We start from the raw sequence: 15,157 nt of genomic DNA, 5'->3' as shown, positions 1-15,157 counted from the left end.
CCCCCACTCCCCACCCCCGCACTAGCAGGGCTTCGCAAACTCAGATGCCTTACAGGGGCATAGCAGGTAACAAATGCCTAAAGCGGGCCAGGTGTAAAGCACAATACAGTGCAGCCAAATGTAACACCACAGCATGGTGGGCCACACAAAGATCCTACTGGCCCCGGAGATACCAGTTGCAACCACTGTCTTAGTAAAGTGGTTGGGGGTCTCAGTCTCGAGGCCCAAATCAGTAGACCATCCCTCCTCCCCCACTCTTCCCTCTTCCCTTTCTGGCCTCCAACTCTTTTCCCAAACATCCTAGCTTAGGAGTCAAGATACCAGGTCCCCCTACCTGCTGTTTTCTTCTTCCTATGTCTCAGTTTCCTCACCTGTATACTGAAGATGAGGTCATCTCTACAGGCCCTTCTGGCTCTTCCTCTGGTACCCCCATCTTTTTTCTTCCCTCGTACTCTTAATTCTCTCTACCTATGCTTTCTCTTTCCACATTCTTAATGTCTGTCTCCTCTCCAACCTTCCCCTTTCTTCTCTCCCACCTCTTCTACTCACCTCTCTCCATCTGTGACCCATTTTTCTCTCCCCATCCGCCCTCTTCTAGCTCTGAAAGGGGGGAAGGATCTAGTAGCATGGGAGCCCCTGGGGTTGGGAAAGGCTGCTGTCAGAGTACAGGCTCCTCTACTTCCCTGAATAATCCCTGCCCGGGCTGGGGCTTTATGAGGAGAGGCACAAACCTCCTGGAGCCTAGATTTTGAGGGCTGATGACTTACCTTTGTTGTCCCTATGATTATTCTGGGGACCTTGAGTGTCCCTGGGAGTCCCAACAGTAGGTAGATCCTCTAACTTCAGAGAGTCTTCTTCTCCTGATTCAGTCTTCATTCCAGGTGGGCCCTCCTCTCCAGGTGGGTCCTCTTCACTGGGCAGGTCCTCCTCGCCCAGTGGGTCATCTTCCCCAGATGAATCTCCTCCCAAGGAAGGAGTCCTCTGCATCCTGGATTGGCTCTGGGGTTGGGCAGGTACCAGGAGCAGCAGTAACAGCAGCAGTTGCACAGTAGGGCCCGAGGCAGGGGTTGTGATGAACAGAGGGAGCCAGGGGCTGGGGCACAGGGGAGCCATGTGGCTGACTGTAGGATGTCCCGGACGTGGTGTGTACGGGCTGTACGTGCATTGGAAATAGGAGCTGGGTGGGGGTGGAGCAAGCCTGGAGGGGAGCAGGCTGACTCAGAGTGAGTGCCCTTCTCTAGAAATGATGCCAAAGTCCCTCAGGTCTGTCTGGCCCTGTGCCCCCTTCCCGATACCAAAGCCTAGATTGGGGGTGGAGTGAGTGCAGGTATATGTGCAGGCACAAGGTTATCAGGGTCATGGGCTTAGCTTGGAACCCAAGGCACCACCTGGCAGCACAGGCTTTCCCTGGCACCACCCGGGTGCCTGCCAGCCAGCCAGCCTCAGCTAACCCTGGCCTGCTTCCCAGCCCCAGGCAGGGACAGGAAAAGACAGGGAGCTGGGGCCCCCACGTCCTCTGGCTGAGAGGGGAGCAGGCCTTGTGTATCCCCTGCCCAGCTAGGAAGCAGATGAAGAGGGAGGGCGAGCTGCTCTGGAAGCCTGTGGGTGAGGGGGTGGGTGAATGGGGAGTGGGAGGCGAATTTGAGCATGAATGGAAAACAGTATATGTATGAGAGGGACTTCGATGGGTTTAAACCACATTTATTTTTCGTCTGATTAAACCTTTGCTCAAAAACCCTCATTGGCTTCCCAATGCCTACCAAAGTATCTTCCATCTGCCCATCTTCTCCCTCTGGTCGACTTCTAGGTCCCTTCAACATCTTACCCAAGAGAACTTTCCATCTTATCTCTTACTGCCCTTCATACTAAGGCCAGATTAAACTATTCATTTCCCCCCCCCCCAAACCTTTGACCACCTTTGTTCATCTAGTTCTTGCTGCCTGGAGTGCCAATCACCCTTATAGTCAACAAATATTTATTTAGCATCTACCATATGCCAGGCACTGGGCTAAAAGTACAGGAATAAATAAGACAGCCCTTGTCATGAGGAGCTCACTGTCTAGGGAGTGAGGGCAAACACTATCATAAGATTTAGGAGCGAGAGATGAATTCTGCCTCAGAAGGTAATACAGAAGTAAGCAGATTTGGTCAGGGCTGTGAAGGAGCAGCAGTTTAATTGGTAAAAACAATGGGATGAATGGTATTCTGGGCAAAGGGGAGGCATCAAATATTTTGAACAGGAGAATGACAGAATCCAATTCTCATATTAGGACAGGTTGAGGGCTGTGTATAGAGCATGAATTATAGGGGAAGAGTGGGTAAAAGGAGATGAAGAGTATGAGGACCCCAAGAATGGACTTGGGGTTCCCAGTCTCTGCCTGTTCATTTAGCAAACATTTATTGAGCCTCCTCCAACCCTCCAGGTTCCGCTCTAGGCCTAGGGGGATGCAGCACTGGACTGGAGAACAGCCTCTACTACTCTGTAGCTCACATTCTAGTAAGGTCCCTCTGGCTTCAACATACCAGAAAAAGAGTAAGGCCATCTCAGGAGGTTCATATCTGGAACTAACATTCAGTAGGTACACACCTGTATGGTCATATAGGTTAATTAAATATATTGAAATATTTCTAATTTTGTTATTACTTTAGGGTGCTCCTGGGGCCTCTCCTGACAGCCTCTTTTATCTAAAGAGGTAATGGTGGGCACAGCAGGGGCCCCAGGACCCACTCGAATGCCTCAGCCAGCTTCCACTCTGATGGTGCACCCAATACCATGTTAAATAGTTTTACTAAGACTATACTTTCAGGGATTATTTCTATAGTTTGTTACTAGAGAGGTTTCTCTGAACAGGTAGAGCACAAGCAACCACGAGGAGGAGGTGCAGTGTTCTCCTGAGCGTGAAGCTGGCTCTTAGTGTTGCTTTTGTAACTGCCATTAGCCATAGATGATCATTCTTCTCTGCCTTTGGGAGAGGAAGAGGAAGAGGACACAGTCTGAGTAGCTTTCGGTTTTTAATAAAACATAATTTAAAAAATAGTTTTACTACCTCCCCTGTCTAAATCCCTTCTATTATTCAAAACTCAGCTCAAAGACCACCTCTTCCAGGAAGTCTTTCTTGACTAATTACACCACCGGAAGAGATTTCTGGTGCCTCAGCCACCACAGTGCTTTTCCTGCCCTTGCTAATAACCTTGCCCACCATCTAATTCACATTAGGATGATTTATGACATTTTATCTGCTCTAATAGCCTTGAGCTCCATAACGGCAGGATTCAGTATTTGATTGATTGAATCCTTCTTTTATTCAACAACCATTATTGAGTCTTTTCTCTGCAGATCACCTTGCCTGGGTTTGAGATAAACCAGATTGACTAAGAGGACTTCCCTGCCCTCAGGGAGCTCATCAATGACCTGTGTATGTGTCAAATCACAACTGTTCCAGGGGCATGACATCATGTTTGCATGGCATCAAAAATTATCTGCTTCTTCAGAGTGACTGCCATACTGTATATCAAAACCTGTATGGCTGAACAATAACTGTCCTCCAAGCAGCCAATTTAGGAGGTAATTAGCCTACAATCTAAGCTGCTATTTCTGGAGCCAAATTAAGAGCCATTCATCCATGGCAATCTAACGCAGTGTACACTTTGGATAGTCAGCTCATTGTCTTGAGCAGCTGTCTTGTCAGCACGCTGGTTAGACCCTGACACATGAAAGGTCCATAGTAATATCTCAATTGGATGGACCTGGACAAGATGGAATGTGGTAACAACTAATCTAGTTGAGGTGAAAGAGTTCATGGGGAGCACAGGGGACGGAAGCACCCTCCTAACTGGAGTCTGGAGTCTGTATGTCAGGACATCTTTCTCCGACACAAATCCCAGCTGTATTTCATGTCCCTCTTTCCAAATGTTCTGAATGTTCCTTTTTCCTTCTTAGGTCTCTGTCAGGACCTCTTTGTACACTTCTCTGCGGCACTCTGTCCACACGTCCACACGTCTTCCCGCTCTCTCTGCTGCTTTCTCTCAGTATTTCAGAGTCCAGATCTGTGTCTTGGTGCAGATCTCTCTTTGTTACAGCTCTCTAATTTTCCAAATGCCACTCTGCATGGTGCTCTTGAGCTCTGTCTCTGTGTGTGACTGTGTCTCCGGTCTGGGTGGGGAATGTGGACTCTGACCCTACATCATACCTTCACAGCTGGGAGGCTGCCAAACCCAAAACAGGTTTGAGCTCCCAGAGTCTTGTTCCCTGAGCCTCCCCAGGTTGGAACAGAGTGTACTCAGGACTGACTGGCTGGGGCACTCTCCCCACCTGGTACACAGTCTTAAGGTCAAGTCTTTGGTCATTAGGGTCTGTTTTTATCTCAGGGTTGCAGAGGAGGGAACTATTTGTTGATGGGTAGGAGGAATAAAAAACCCCACAAAAAACAAAAAACAAAACCCTACTCCCCAGCCATGGATTGGAAGCAAAGACAGATCAAAGCCCTTCTGGATCCTTGAGGCTGACCTGTAGTTCTGGTCCACCTCACCATCTGTGTTAGTTTCCTAGGACTGCTGTGACAAATGACCACAAACTGGGTGGCTTAGAACAACAGAATTTTTTTCTCTCACAGTTCTCGAGGCTAGAAATCTGAAATCAAGGTGTTGGCAGGGCCCTGCTTCTTCTGAAGATTCTAGGGTTTCTTCTAGCTTCTCGTGGCTCTAGGCATTCCTTGGCTGCGTCACTCCGATCTCTGCCTCCAACTTCACATGGCCTTCTCCTGTGGTCCCTGTCTCCCCACTGGGTATCTCTTTTAGGAACACTTGTCATTGGATTTAGGGCGCACCAGGATAACCCAGAATGATTTCTTCTCAAGATCTTTAGCTTAATTATATATTCAAAGACACTTTTTTCCAAATGCGTTCACATTCATAGGTTCTAGGAGTTAGGATGTGGACATATCTTTATGGGGACCACCATGTGGCTCACTATGCCATTAGCCATTTAGAACTGAAGTGGATGCACAGGATGAGAAGAAATAGGTTTGTACTTGTGACTCTCATGCCTCCTGCCCATATCCCTCGTCATACTCTTTGTAGGCAGTTTCATCCACTCCCATGGCTTCTATAAGTTGATGACAGCCAAGTATCCCCAGGTTGGACTCTCTCCTCCATGTTAGATCCACAACCACCTGCCTAATGGACATCCCCCCATCCTTAGTGACATGATTGAGTTGCAGGATTAAACTAATCCAGAAGGTAGGGCCTACCTGCATCTGGACTTTTTGGTTGCATGAGCCAATATTGTTATTGTTTAGCCACTTTGAACATAGTCTTACTGATATAAATTACCTCCATGGTCCGGTCCCTGTCTGTCTCTCCAGTTTCTCTTCTCATCACTCTTTCCTTTGCAATCTATGCTCTAGTCTTACTGAACTTCTAGCAGTTCCTTAAATGCACTGTGTGTGTGTGTGTGTGTGTGTGTGTGTGTGTGTGTGTGTGTACGCACGCGCACGTGTGTTATCTCCAAGTCTTTATCCATGCTCTTTGTCTCTCTCACCTCTCCCCCACTGCCAGCCCTGTCCCACCAGGGTCTGCTCATCCTTCAGGTATCAGTTCATGTCACTTCCTCCAAAAAGTCTTCCCTGACTCCTAGACAGGGTCACTCCTGCCTGCATAGAAGACTAGACTTCCCTTGTAACATTTATTTCATTTTACCATGTCTACCATGCTGGACCCATAACAGCAGGGGTCATATTTCTATTCTCCACTATTTCATCTCCATGCCTAGCACAGGAAGTGGCATATAAGAGGCACTTAATTTTCATGGAATAACTGATGATTGTTGTTCAAAGCATCACTAGGGCTTCTCCAGCAGCCAGCGAGTTGAAAGGAGAGGTTGAGGGTAATTAAAGGATAGAGAGGTTGTTGACTGCCCTCTGATCCTCACCCTCTGGCCCCTCCTTCCTTTGGTTTTTGGAGAACTGGGGGTATAGTCTGTTCCAGGTAGAGTATGGGGTGTGCCTGAATTGCTCTGTGGGAGACTTGGTCCCCAGGGCATCAGTTGTCTCCAAGTGTCCCCAGTGTGTCTTCTCAGCTTTGCCCTCTTCTTCCTCCAAAGTTGGATGATTCCCCACCTCTCTTCCATCCACCCAAAGCGCACACACACACACACACACACACACACACACACACACACACACTGGTGACATACCCAAACACATCAGCACCTCAGGTGCTGTGCTCTGTTTTCATCACCTGGGCTCAGGGTGATACTGATTACCATGGATTCAATGTTCCCTTCCTCACTTGAGAGCTCCTAGTGGGGACTGTCCCACATTCTCTTGAGAGAGTATAACCAGTCTTCCACCTTTATAATATCACCATTTTCCTTGGGACCCAAGTCTACGGTATAGTGTGACCCAAACTCTCTCTTTCCTCCATCAGGCCCTTCAAGTTGTTTGTCCCTGATGTAAGTCCAGCATTTCTCCATCCTCACAATTCCTAGAATGTCAGAGAGCTAGAGGAGACTTCAGATCCCTGACAATATCTTGGTTCTTGACTTGAGGCCCAGATTCCTAGGAGTCCAGAGTGATAGGAATAGGGTCTAAAGTCTTTCTAACATTTTGGTTTTTAATAGCTTTTTTCCCCCTAATTACCAAGTAATGCATGCATGCTCAACCAGAAAACTTGGGAAAGGCAGAAAAGTACGTATAAGGGAATTTTAAAACTCACCCTATTTGTCCCATTCACCCCTTTAACTTCAATGATCCAATGCCTGGCACTGACTAGGTGCTTAATAAATATTTGTTGAATCATCTTCAATCTCATCACTCGGAGATAAAAACCACAATTACCTTTTGTTTACTCTTCCAGTCATATATATTATACATAAATGAGATCATATTGTACAAACAGCTTTGTAACCTGCTTTTTTTCTCTCTCAGCAATATACTACGTATGTTTTCCCATATTGATAACTTTTTTACATCATTTTAATGCTTTCATATTATTCCTTCAAATGGCTGTACCATAATTTTCCTAGCCGACTTACTACCTCTAGACATTTAGGTGGTTTCCAGTTTTTTGTTACAAACAACATTGTGCCACACATCCTGGTACATATTTTTGTCCACACAGCTATTTCTTTCTTTCTTTTTTTTTTTTTTTAAAGATTTTATTGGGGAATTGGGGGAGGGGAACAGCATTGGGGAATCAGGGAAGGGGAACAGACAAGTTGCTGTCCTTTTGTTCTTCAGGCTAGTTGTGGAGAACGTCGCTTCACTGGCTCATGTTGGTATCATTGTGCTCTTCCCCGGGTGGGGTGAGGCAGATCCATCACCAGCCACTGGACGGCTGCTCCCCAAGGCTCTTGGCAGCTCACACCAGCTGCCTGCAGCTCACGTTCACTTACAGGAGCCCACTGCAGCCTCACTGCAGCCTACGTCTGCCTTCGCCAGCAACTCATGGCAGCCCAGCTCCAGGTCGAGCTGTTGTTCACCATCTTAGCTGTAGAGGGCGCAGCTTTACTGGCCCTCATGTGGGATCCGAACCAAGGCCCTGCTGCTCAGAGCTGCCATCCCAAGCCAACTCTTAACCAATGCGCCACTTGGCCAGCCCACACACAGCTATTTCTTTAGGATGCATTCCTAGAAGCAGAATTGCTAGGTCATAAGAGTAGGCACATTAAGGGCCTGCTGAGTGGCTCAGTTGGTTAATATCTCGCGCAAGAGTGCAAGCTCTGCCCAACAGCAGTTTGATTCCCCACCCTAGCTGAGCTGCAGCTGAGCTGCTAACAGGTGGCAGGATGGCTCAGCTAGAAAAAAAAAAAAAGAGTAAGCACATTTTAAGATTTCTCATACATACTGACAAAATGGCACTGCCAATTTAATTTACTCTCCAGGTCTACTGCCAATTTTTCAAAAGACCTAAATAAGGAAAATCTAGTACATACTATCTTTGACTAGGTAGCACAGACTAATCAACTCCAAGCTTTTGCGGTTGGCCATAATTAAGCAATTCTGAACCACCGTGTTAATTATTGACACCTGCTGACCAGAAGCTAATTGGATGTCAGATTTTGGAACAAGAAAACGAGTTAGTAACTTAAAACCTATCAACTTTTGTCCGGGATCCAAAATATTTCAAACCTTGTGACTGGTAAGAGTTCCCAGTTGTAAATGCATTGGGAACGACTGAACCTCAGCGTCTGGCGTGGACCCAGGACAGAATATGTACCGTAACTTTTGCCCTCTTCCCTTTCTACAGATGGGACACTGAGGCCCTGCCAGTGTCTGCACCCTCAAGTTTCTTGACTCAAATTCCAGGCTGGCCCCAACTTAGTGCCACTCAGAGGAGGGCCACCCATCTGCCCCACCCGGCCCTAACCCGGCGGGCTCCACGCACCACCCAGGCGTTGGGGCCACGCAGCAGCGGAGACCAGACGCAGTTTGGCTGGCCTCCGCACATACTCCGTACTGCGTGCAGCCTCTCGGCGCCAGGGGGCGCGCTCCTCTCCGCGGCCCCGCCCCCGCCCCCGCCCCCGAAGCGGTTGGGATTTGAATCTCCGGCGGGCTGTGGCCGGAAGTGTCGACCGGTCAGCTAGAGATGGAGAGCTCGGGCCCCAGAGCTCGGTGCCCGGTGCAAGAGCAGCGTGCTCGCTGGGAGCGGAAACGCGCCTGCACCGCCCGGGAGCTGCTGGAGACCGAGCGGCGCTACCAGGAACAGCTGGGGCTGGTGGCCACGGTGCGGGCCCGGCACGCCCTCCCGTCTGGGACGGGGACCCCCGGGTGTGGGAGGGTCCCTGCGAGGTCGGTGACCCCGAATATGCGGGTTCTTGAACTGTCCACGTGCATTTGGGGCCTCCGCCGACTTCTACAGTTTCTAGCTGCGCGTTGGCCTCTTCAGCAGACTGTATACCGGTGTTCTCTCCTTCCGCAGTACTTCGTGGGGATTCTGAGAGCCAAGGGCACCCTGCGACCACCAGAGCGCCAGGCCCTGTTTGGGCCCTGGGAGCTCATTTACGGCGCCAGCCAGTGAGTGGAAGGGGCATGGGGAGAGGGAAGGAGGGACAGCCCTGGCCTCTGCCAGTGCACGGAGCTTGGAGTCGGAGAGAAGCCGGTTTATATTCCGAGTCTGCCAATTACCTCACCTGTGGCCTTGGCCCAGTGCCTTAACCTGCCCCAGTTCTCCATCTGTAAAATGGGTAACAGCACCACCTCCAGGACAGGGTTATGAGAAATGTGGTGTTTGAGCAGTTCTTCGGCAGCTCTTTTATTGTCCTCACCCACGCAGAGAGCTGCTTCCCTACCTGGAAGGAGGGCACTGGGGACAGGGGCTGGAGCGCTTCTGCCCCCACCTGGAGCTCTACACCCAATTTGCTGCCAACGCAGAGAGGTCCCAGACCACCCTGCAGGTAACCTGAAGATGACCTCAAGTCCTTCCGTTCTTCCTCTCGCCCCATACGTTTTCTCTTCTGGAGACCCAAACTTCATTCATACTGTTCCTGCATTTATAGAGCCCTCTGGATGCTACGTTCCCTGTAGAGAGACGGATTCTCTCAGGAGCACACAGCTTACTGAGGGCTGGGGATGTGTACACAGGTGAATACAATATAAGGAGTGGCTTCTTTCCCTACTGCCAACCCTTTCCTCCTCACTCCAGGAGCAACTAAAGAAAAGCAAACGTTTCCGGAGGTTCGTGCGGCTGCAGGAAGGCCGCCCTGAGTTTGGGGGTCTTCAGCTCCAGGATCTGCTCCCTCTGCCTCTGCAGAGGCTCCAGCAGTGAGTGAACTCACCCTGACTCAGCCAACTTCTCCGAGTCTGTATGATTGCTTCCATCAGCTTTGTGGGGTTCCATGGGGTCTGTCCCAATGCCTCACTCCTGGGACAAATTGCTCCTAAAATCCTTTTGCAAGAGTAACCCACTGGACTACCTGAACCCACTGAACTACCTGAGGTCTGCAGCCTCAGGCCCTTAGCTGGGACTGTGGAACCCTACATTGAAGTGAGAGGGGCCTATAAGAGGGCTATCGACAGGGAATCTGGAAGAGTTTGCTGAGATGAGAGGCTGGCCTAGCGTAGAATTTCTGTAGCGGGGGATGAGTTAAGAGCTCATAGTCAGATTGTCTAGCATCCTCCTTGGGTTGATTAACTGTCCTCTTGGGATCTGGCCTCCCAAACAATGGTCTGCCCTTGACTCTTCATTGAGATGGAAGAGGGCCATGGGGTATGAGACCAGGTTTTCCAACAGGGATACAGTAGCCTAAAGCAAATCTTTCCTGGCATTGCAACTGAAGTATGTGTAGGGGGTGATGTGTGTGTCAGGCAGAGGGAATTTTGCCCAGCTCTACTTCCCTTCATAGACTCCCAATTGTCTAATTCCAGGTATGAGAATCTTGTCGTTGCTTTGGCTGAAAACACAAGTCCCAACAGCCCTGACCACCAACAACTCACACGTATGTTCTTGCTCTGCCAAAACTCAAGGCAGGAGGCTGCCTATCCCTTTCTGGTTGTGACCTCCAACAATATCTGGTATGCCTCTATCTTCCTTTGACATATATGCAATGTCCCTATTGTCCTGCCCACTCTTCAAGAAGTCAGACCCTGACCCTGGTCGGCTTTAGGAACAGCCTGTCTTTCACCACCACAAGTCACCCAGAGTCAAAGTTGGAATGAGGTGGGGGATGTTATTCCAGGGGCTGCTCGGCTGATAAGTGAGACTGCCCAGAGAGTCCACACCATTGGTCAGAAACAGAAGAATGAGCAGCGCCTCCGGCGTGTCCAGGCTCTGCTCAGTGGACGCCAGGCAAAGGGGCTTACCTCAGGTAGTCTGCCTACTTCCCCCTCAGCTCTCATCTGCCTTCCTCTACATTCCCAGCATGTACCCCCATTTCCTCAGACTCCCTTTCCTTCTGTTCCCATGGATCATGGTCCTGCAGCTGCACCAGAATAACAGCTCCCCCATCCCTCAGGTCGCTGGTTCCTACGCCAGGGCTGGCTGTTGGTGGTGCCTCCCCGTGGGGAGCCTCGGCCCCGAATGTTTTTTCTGTTCTCTGACGTGCTCCTCATGGCCAAGCCTCGACCCCCATTCCACCTACTGCAGAGTGGCACCTTTGCCTGCCGGGCCCTCTACCCCACGGCCCAGTGTCAACTCCACAGGGTCTTTGGCCACTCAGGAGGCCCTTGTGGTGGACTGCTCAGCGTAAGTAATAGGCAGGAGCCCTAGGTTAGGTAGGAGAGGCCCAAAATATACCTCAAGTGAGTGTGTACTTGTTTATCTCCTCGGCCTGGACCCCTTTCATAGGAACTGAGCCGTCTACATTGAGAGAGGATAACTGGGGCTTGGGGTTTAGAACTAACTCTCACCTCAGTCCTGAATTACCTCCATGGGAGTAGCAAGGCCTTCAGTTTTAGCCTGGACCATTCTGAGCCAATGTACTAAGAGGTGGTCTCTCCTTAGTTGTCCTTTCCCCATGAGAAGCTACTGCTTATGTCCACAGACCAGGAGGAGCTGTTGCAATGGTACCACAGTCTGACTTTAGCCATCAGGTAAGTTGTGTCTTCCCTCGGGATGAGGCCCAGGAGCTAGAAATGAGCAGCTCCGATCCCATCTCATGTCCTCTATCTGTCTGGGAACCCTCACCCCGTAGGTGATTTTGTCTCAGTAGAGTGTTCACGCCAGTGCCTGGACTGTCTTTTCTCCACAGCAGCCAGAAGAACTAGAAGAATCATACAGATTCCAGAACTCAGGATACTTCAGGGATAGGTCAGCAGGGTCAAGAGTATAAAGGAACCTTCTTCAGTGCTAAACAAAACAGAACCTTTCATGGTTTGAAAAAGGTCATTTTGTGTTTGCTTGGGACCAAGCCCACACCGGGTTATTTGACCAGCCCTTAAGAATCAGGAAACCAAATCTGACCCAATTGAACCTCCTCTGAACCAGCCCCTCCAGCACAGATGAGGGGATTTGGGATTGATAAGCTCGGTGCTATATCTGTGGCCAGTCGTCTATCAAGGTTGCAACTTTGCAAAGGTGGCAATTTTTACATTGTATGTAGTTTCTATATTTATTTTACCACTGGATTTTAGTAAAGTTTTGTTCTTTGGAAAGGCCTTTCTGTCTCAGCTATGTGATATAAGAAAAGGGAATTTTGTGCCCTGAAGGCTGGCACGAAGGAGGCCTCAGGAGCTCCCTCTGTCTTCTCAGCTCTCGCACTGGAAGGCAGCATCTTTTTGTCCTAATAAGGGAATCTTTTCAAGAAGGCTCAGTTGTTCTTAGGCACCTAGTATGGGTGTGTGTGTGTGACCAGCTGGAATGGAAAAAGCACACAGGAGCATCCAGTCACAAGAACACACTTTATTTTACTAAACCTTCAGCCACTGTCCCTCCATCCTGGCAGGGGCTGTGACGGGGTCCCTTTGCCACAGCCTTGCTGCATCTTCTCCTTAGCCCCTGTTCCACTCCCCAGGGAGCAGCTAGGTTCCTTGTCTCTGTGCTCCAGTTTAGGGGCTCCTCCCAGGCCTGACTGTCACCAGCATCTTCTTCGTCCTCCTTTATACATAAGTCCTCAGGAAAGGGTATGCTGACTTCTGTGAGGGGAAGGTCAGGCATGTTCCAGTTTCAGAGACTTTGTACCTCCACCAGACTCACCTCCCAACCCCTTACCTGGTTCTGGAAACGCCACACCCTCATTTGGCTTGTTCTTTTGTAGTAGCTGGTGGATGGTGTGTAACTTCATGTTCAGAAGCGCCTGCTGGGCTCCAGCCAGGGTAGTCACGCTACGAATATGTCCACTCAGAGGCTGCCCAATCTATGCCCCCACCTCTCTCACCTACCACACATTGCTCTCCTTACCGCTCAAAAAGGGGGTCCAGCTGGGCCATCAGATTGTTCAGGTGTTGCTCTGTCTGGGCCAGCTGTTGTGTCAACTGGGCCAGCTGTTGCTCTGGAAGTGAAGGAGAAAAGAAGAGCAGTGGTTACTTACCTTCTGCTGCCCCCGACTCCCCCACTAAGCACAGACTTCGGCAACACCCACCTGACTGCAATGATTCCTTCTTGCCTGCCTTCTCCTGGAGAACAGCAGCCTCGTCTTTCCCTTGCTGTGGAAGGAAAGGGCAATACTGCAGCAATAAGGGTCTTCATCATTTCTGAGTCTCCAAAGCCAGTAAAAGGAGGAGGATTTGAGGTAGAGAAAGCTATTGGGTTTTTACCTCAGAGAATCACAATCACATCTAGTCCAGCTTCTCACCCAGGACATGAAGCAACATGTCAGTATGCCCCCACATGTGGTCATTCGGTCTACTGAAACACCTCCAGGAAAGAGCTCCCTCCGGTTTGATAAAGCTCTGGGCATTACTTTATATACAAAGCCAAAAATTGTCCTTCATGTATCTTCTTTCCATGGTGCTGAATAGAGAGCCTTCCCAAATCATGTCTTTTCAGCATGATAGCCCCTCAGGAATTTGAAGACAATGGTCATTTCCCTCCCCTGTCTCCTTCCCCACGTGTTTGGTTGGTTTAATATCACCTTTTTTTTTTTTTCCTTCAGTCAGTGCTTATTTGACACAGTTTCTCTGGTTGCTTTACTGAGCTCGTAGTGCTCTTAAAGTCCCTTATCCTAGCCTGTCAAGTCTATTTGGGAACATGATTAGCTATCCCTATTAGTTATGCCGTCTAGTTTTATATCTAAATTTGTTCAGCCCTCTATTTTCCAATGCAAATGATAGGGGTAGGGCTGAAGATACAGCCCTGGGAGGTACTGCTTTCCATTTCAACAGTTTCAATCCACCAAAATGTACCGTCAGTTCACATTTCAGGGCCTCCTTCCCAAGAATATGAGACTGCTTGGCACTTTGAACTCTAAAAACAGAGGCTACAGTAATCAACTGCTTGTACCAAGGCTGGAGTCTCACCAGCCTTTTGTAGTAGGGACACTTGCTGAGACCAGTTACTATCTGAGTGATCTTAAGCAAGTGACAAGCTCTTCTTTGGACTGATGGGAGGACTAAATGTGATGGTCATTATTTACAACTTACCACCCGCCCTTCACATCCATTACTTCGCTGAATGCTCAATATAATCCCATAATGTTGTAAAGCCAAAGGACCGTTCATTTTATAGACCGGAAGATGCCTCTTGTTCTTGGTACCATAGCGCCCCCACGGGAAATTCAGGCCCGGGGCATCCCCACCCATGGTCGCCCCGCACCTGCAAACACCTGTACAGCACAAAAGCCACGACAGCTGCGGTGTACAGCGCCCCCAAAGGCAACGCCCTGGCCCGGGCTCGCTCGTGCTGATCCTTCGGCTGCGGGCGCCGCCGGGCTTCCGTGGCTCTAGGGCCGACCTGGGTGGGGTCCCCTGCGGAGAAGGGCAAGGCGGGTCAATAGAGCTGGGGCCTGGGACCCGTGGGCAGTCCCAGCCTCCCTCCAGCAGCCCTCGCTGGTACCTGGGTGTGCCTGGAGGTTGGGGCTGGGCTGGTCTCCGCGGACCCCAGGCAGCGCAGACACAAGGAGTAGCCCCAGCATACCCGCAAGCGAGACTGAGCTCGCCATTGCAGGCCGACAGACAGAAGCAGTAAGCGCATGCGTACACGCGCTCCGTCCCTGGTCTTGCTTTGGCCCTCTCCGGGAGGCCACGCCCACTTAGTGTATGAGCGGGGCCAGGTTTTATTTGCATAGGACTGTTGGACCGGCTTTCCTAAATTAGTTAATTTATTATCTATTTAAGTAAAATATTCTATATTAGCCAGAGTGACTCCAAAAGCCTTAGAAGATTATTCCGGAAAGTTGTTTTTATTTTTCACTCCACCAAAATCCTCACCCTAATCATAAAATAAATTATCTGGTAGACTATAAAAAGGGGCGAGTACATCACAATTTTAAGCAGTTCGTGCTGAAGGCCTGTTTCCTAGGCTACAGACGAAGGACTAGTTCCTCACTTTGCGCCTAGGGGAAAGTCCCCGGACCTCGAGGCAGAGAGTGCAGCGTGCGCGGGCACGTAGACCTTCCTTGCTTACACTGTTAAGTCCGCCAAGAAGCGATCCCGCCCAGGGCGGGGGAGACGAGCGGCGTGGCGCAGGGGCGTCCTCCGTCAAGTGTTCTAGTTACGCAGGCAGTGCGCTTTCACGCGCACTAACCACACGGGGCTCATTCTCAGCGCGGCTGTATTTTGGGAAG

General features: G+C 49.9%; 2 protein-coding genes across 2 annotated transcripts; one reads left to right on the top strand and one right to left on the bottom strand.

Moving 5' to 3' along the window:
* Positions 1–8,575: 8,575 nt before the first annotated feature.
* ARHGEF39 (Rho guanine nucleotide exchange factor 39) lies at positions 8,576–12,043 on the top strand. Its single transcript, XM_019663278.1, has 9 exons — positions 8,576–8,724; positions 8,920–9,014; positions 9,274–9,394; positions 9,643–9,761; positions 10,365–10,435; positions 10,676–10,804; positions 10,952–11,181; positions 11,440–11,528; positions 11,687–12,043. The coding sequence occupies exons 1-9, from the start codon at positions 8,587–8,589 to the stop codon at positions 11,700–11,702; spliced, it is 1,008 nt and encodes a 335-aa protein (XP_019518823.1). The 5' UTR covers positions 8,576–8,586; the 3' UTR covers positions 11,703–12,043.
* A 278-nt stretch (positions 12,044–12,321) lies between these two features.
* Positions 12,322–14,590, bottom strand: CCDC107 (coiled-coil domain containing 107). Its single transcript, XM_019663274.1, has 6 exons — positions 14,428–14,590; positions 14,188–14,339; positions 13,016–13,079; positions 12,835–12,925; positions 12,646–12,758; positions 12,322–12,569 (listed from the first exon to the last, which is right to left on the bottom strand). Exons 1-6 carry the CDS (start codon positions 14,531–14,533, stop codon positions 12,337–12,339), a joined length of 759 nt encoding a protein of 252 aa, XP_019518819.1. The 5' UTR covers positions 14,534–14,590; the 3' UTR covers positions 12,322–12,336.
* Between the last annotated feature and the right edge of the window lie 567 nt (positions 14,591–15,157).

The sequence above is a fragment of the Hipposideros armiger genome, unplaced genomic scaffold (assembly GCF_001890085.2).
Source record: "Hipposideros armiger isolate ML-2016 unplaced genomic scaffold, ASM189008v1 scaffold_388, whole genome shotgun sequence".
NCBI classification, from domain to species: Eukaryota; Metazoa; Chordata; class Mammalia; order Chiroptera; family Hipposideridae; genus Hipposideros; species Hipposideros armiger.
Note: the sequence above shows the minus strand (reverse complement) of the source record. Positions and strands in the feature narration are given on the sequence as shown.

Excerpts from the sequence above, each read along its gene's own strand:
- ARHGEF39 (XM_019663278.1), top strand. The coding sequence starts at position 8,587 with ATGGAGAGCTCGGGCCCCAGAGCTCGGTGCCCGGTGCAAGAGCAGCGT. Across the intron at positions 8,725-8,919 it reads AGCTGGGGCTGGTGGCCACG|TACTTCGTGGGGATTCTGAG; the intron begins GTGCGGGCCCGG and ends CTCCTTCCGCAG. Across the intron at positions 11,182-11,439 it reads CTTGTGGTGGACTGCTCAGC|TTGTCCTTTCCCCATGAGAA; the intron begins GTAAGTAATAGG and ends GTCTCTCCTTAG.
- CCDC107 (XM_019663274.1), bottom strand. The coding sequence starts at position 14,533 with ATGGCGAGCTCAGTCTCGCTTGCGGGTATGCTGGGGCTACTCCTTGTG. Across the intron at positions 14,340-14,427 it reads CAACCTCCAGGCACACCCAG|GGGACCCCACCCAGGTCGGC; the intron begins GTACCAGCGAGG and ends CCTTCTCCGCAG. Across the intron at positions 12,926-13,015 it reads GAAGGAATCATTGCAGTCAG|AGCAACAGCTGGCCCAGTTG; the intron begins GTGGGTGTTGCC and ends CTTCACTTCCAG.